General features: G+C 41.9%; 1 protein-coding gene across 2 annotated transcripts; it reads left to right on the top strand.

Annotated features, from left to right (window-relative positions):
- The first annotated feature begins 487 nt into the window (after positions 1–487).
- On the top strand, positions 488–3,443 carry LOC129869596 (regulator of G-protein signaling 21-like). 2 transcript variants are annotated; one of them, XM_055944136.1, is made up of 5 exons: positions 488–802; positions 1,163–1,219; positions 1,713–1,774; positions 1,911–2,077; positions 2,266–3,443. In XM_055944136.1, exons 1-5 carry the CDS (start codon positions 717–719, stop codon positions 2,452–2,454), a joined length of 561 nt encoding a protein of 186 aa, XP_055800111.1. In that variant the 5' UTR covers positions 488–716; the 3' UTR covers positions 2,455–3,443. The 2 variants fall into 2 exon arrangements, with proteins under 2 accessions (XP_055800111.1, XP_055800110.1); XM_055944135.1 differs by having other exon boundaries at positions 491–802; positions 1,710–1,774.
- Positions 3,444–3,825: the final 382 nt, after the last annotated feature.

Genomic DNA, 3,825 nt, shown 5'->3' with positions numbered 1-3,825 from the left:
AGTAAGCGAAGGTCATGATTTGCCTATCACTCTCACTGTCTCTGTCATTTGCATCTGAGCAGCGAAGATAAAAAAATACTGTGGACATACAGAGCATGCTTTTAACAAAGGGATATTCGGCCCTCCCTAAAAACAGAGGGAGAGAGAGAGAGCATGTCACAGAGAGAGGGGGAGAGAGAGCATGTCACAGAGAGAGGGGGAGAGAGAGCATGTCACAGAGAGAGGGGGAGAGAGAGCATGTCACAGAGAGAGGGGGAGAGAGAGCATGTCACAGAGAGAGGGGGAGAGAGAGTGTGTCACAGAGAGAGGGGGAGAGAGAGTGTGTCACAGAGAGAGGGGGAGAGAGAGCATGTCACAGAGAGAGGGGGAGAGAGAGTGTGTCACAGAGAGAGGGGGAGAGAGAGTGTGTCACAGAGAGAGGGGGAGAGAGAGCATGTCACAGAGAGAGGGGGAGAGAGAGCATGTCACAGAGAGAGGGGGAGAGAGAGTGTGTCGCAAAAAGAGAGAGCGCATGTCACAGGAAGAGAGAAAGAGAGGCTTCCTCTCTTGCTACGGTTTGCTGGGCTGGGTCTGATGTTTCAGTGTTTCACCATCCAGCCCCTAAGCAACGCGGCGCCCTGCATATAAGGCCTGAAGTGGGGGGAGACCCCTCCATACAGAGAGTGATCCATCGCAGCATGAGCAGCACCAGGAGACAGAGAGTGTGGAGTTAAAACATGCCCAGCCTAATCATCACAGAGACACTGACACAAACACAGCACTTCAATATGGAGCAGGACGACAGGAGGAGGAACAAGAACCTGTGAGTTTAGCTTATAGATTTTTTTATGCAGTCAACAGCTGTGGAATTTGGTAAATGTACTGTGGAGCTTTTGTATAAGTAATAAGCTTTATATTCAATGTAGTCTAGTAATACTATGGATGTGTAATATACTTTCTAAATACAAAATAATTTGTATAGTTTATTTTAAAATACTTTTACATACGTATTAGCTTAATACTACAACTATAGGCCACATATTGTATATAAACACTGCATATGTTATACTAAACCTGTAAATACCTCCTACCTAGATACTACTTACTGAGATGTCCTTATACAGCAATGGAATAAGTCTTGTTTTATGAGACGATCATGACATTTCTCTTTTTCTCTCCATAGGGGAAAGAACTTTATTTGCCGACTGCAATGCATGTTCTCACACTCCACATCTGAGAGGTAAGGAATCTTACTCTTCCGTACACTGTCACTCTGAGAGGTAAGGAATCTTACTCTTCCGTACACTGTCACTCTGAGAGGTAAGGAATCTTACTCTTCCGTACACTGTCACTCTGAGAGGTAAGGAATCTTACTCTTCCGTACACTGTCACTCTGCATTGATGCTAATTGTTATTATTTTGCATGTATTTTATTGTTCAAATACCATGTGTGTTCTAGCGTCCATCTATGGTAGTGTGTGCGGATTCAAATGAAATTTCAGGACTTATGTTAACTTTGGCACAGCACAGGCACACACACGCACGCACACACACACACACACACAAAGGCCCAAGTGTTTGATACGTGAAAGAACTTGATAACTGTGCGGCTAAAATAATTTCTTAATTATGTTGATTCTATGTGCCCTTTTGTCCTCACATCAAATACCAGATTATTTTTACCCAGATTTGACTCTAGTTGAGTCATCAAACACACATTTTCTTCCCAGCAGGCTAAGTTTAGAAGATACCCAACAATGGTCTCAGTCACTGGAGAGACTCCTTGAGTCTAAATGTAAGTTTTACTTCACGAGACGATCAAAATAGTTAGAGATAAGTAGCTAAATCAGATAAAACAAAAACTCCATGTGTGCCGGCTTGGGGCTGTATCAGTGTTTCATGCCTTGGTTTGTTTTTATTCTTCCCCACAGATGGACTGGCCACCTTCAGAACCTTTCTGAAGTCTGAATTCAGCGCTGAGAACATTGAGTTCTGGCTGACGTGTGAGGAGTACAAGAAAATCAAGTCATCGTTCAGAATGTCATCAAAGGCAAAGAAAATCTATGAGCAGTTCATAAAGGCTAGGGCTCCTAAAGAGGTAAGACTGTTATGTATTACAGTACATGGCTACATGTTAGAGATTCAAATAACCCTCTGTAACCTCATTGATGTTTCAATGTATTTCATCAACACCATCCAGTTATTATTAAACCACCCTCAAATGTCTCCAGACATGCTATATGAAATGCTTCTGTACTTTGTAAATCTAAATGAATCTTGTTCCAGATAAACATTGACTACTACACAAGGGAGCAGATCAAGAGGGCTGTGAAGACTCCTAACCTCCAATGCTTCGACGATGCCCAGAAGATTGTCTATGGGCTGATGGAGAGAGATTCGTACCCTCGCTTCCTGCGCTCAGACATTTACAGATCCCTCCTGGAGTCCCTCGCCGCTGACGCCGTCAAGGGATGATATGAGAGGAGAAGACGACAGGAAAACATGAAAACAGTAACTGGAATGTTTGGGCTTCTACAGGATGGAAGGCTGACCAAGCACAGAGAGACTGACAGGCCATGCCCTACAAAACATGGTTCCCACAATGCAGGACCAAACCCTGAAACACTCTGCAAGCAGGATTAGCCAAGAGAAAAATAAAGAAGCAAAGACAGAAGGAAAAGCAGAGAGGATATGGGGAACTCTACGGTGATGCGTGTTTGACCTGGATACTGCTGTCCTATCAGTGACTCTGGGAGTGACATGTCGTATCATAAGTGATCAGATCGTCTTTGACAGTGAATGAATCACATAGTGAATGACGATTGAACTGAAACACAACGTCAGAGAACCATGCAGTCCCCACTCAACCGGAGGTGCTTCCTGTCTTGATAAAGACAGAGAAGAGTGTGTGTGCGCGCGTGTGTGTCCGTGTGTGTGTGTGTCTGTAACAGGAAGCCTATGATACTGTGATAAGACATGAGATGCAGGGTGGACTTTCACTAGCAGTACTAACCTACGTTGTCAGGAGGAATGTAATGAAGGAAAGAGCATGTATTCAGCGGATATCGGCCAAATGAATATACTCTCCTTTACACTATGAATATTTAGTCTCTAAAATCAGTCAAGTTTTGTGAAAGGCATTTGGATCTTTACATTTGTAAGGCAGTTAAAGACTTCTTACACTCTCTGTCATTTAAGAATGCCCTATTGAGAAGTTGTGCAATTGTAGAGAGAAGAATAGTCTATGTCCAACTTTGTATATTGAATTTAACTCCTACTTATTTGATACAGAATGTTTCTGATTGCTTACTGAGCTTGCACAATAGAATGTTTATTCATTCAGATTTGCATGTTGTACTATTTATAACACACAGTCACTGTTTGGACGCGGACTTTTAAAATGCTTGTAAAAAAAGTTATGATTATGTAGGATGACATTAAATGATTAAATTATTTGCAGACAAGGTACTTGTTGTCAATCACTAATTAGCAAAAATCTCTTCGGGCTCACTCTCAACAACTAAATTAAAAACCAACATTACACATAGCGATAGCTTTCATCTTTACAGCTCATTACATAGTAAATGTCTCAGACAGTCCATGATTTATCACGACAATGTTTTACCAGCAAAACATAAGTATAATATCACTATTCCATGAAGCATGGTATACATTTATAAATGTGTGGCAATATTACTGCCAAATCAATGTCACATGCTAATGTTAAATGTTATCCCTTGACACACCACCTTCCCAGAAAGTAGTGAGAGGGCTATTACCATATAGTAAATCATGAGTTTGAGCACACTTGATGGTCTCCAATGCACGTGAAATCATCTCAATGTG

This window comes from Salvelinus fontinalis, chromosome 14, assembly GCF_029448725.1.
Source record: "Salvelinus fontinalis isolate EN_2023a chromosome 14, ASM2944872v1, whole genome shotgun sequence".
NCBI classification, from domain to species: Eukaryota; Metazoa; Chordata; class Actinopteri; order Salmoniformes; family Salmonidae; genus Salvelinus; species Salvelinus fontinalis.
The sequence above is the reverse complement of the archived record's forward strand: the minus strand, read 5'-3'. Positions and strand labels throughout refer to the sequence as shown.

Coding starts and splice junctions, on each gene's coding strand:
- LOC129869596 (XM_055944135.1), top strand. CDS start 717: ATGCCCAGCCTAATCATCACAGAGACACTGACACAAACACAGCACTTC. Junction 803..1,162: donor AGGAGGAGGAACAAGAACCT/GTGAGTTTAGCT, acceptor TTCTCTCCATAG/GGGAAAGAACTTTATTTGCC. Junction 2,078..2,265: donor AGGCTAGGGCTCCTAAAGAG/GTAAGACTGTTA, acceptor ATCTTGTTCCAG/ATAAACATTGACTACTACAC.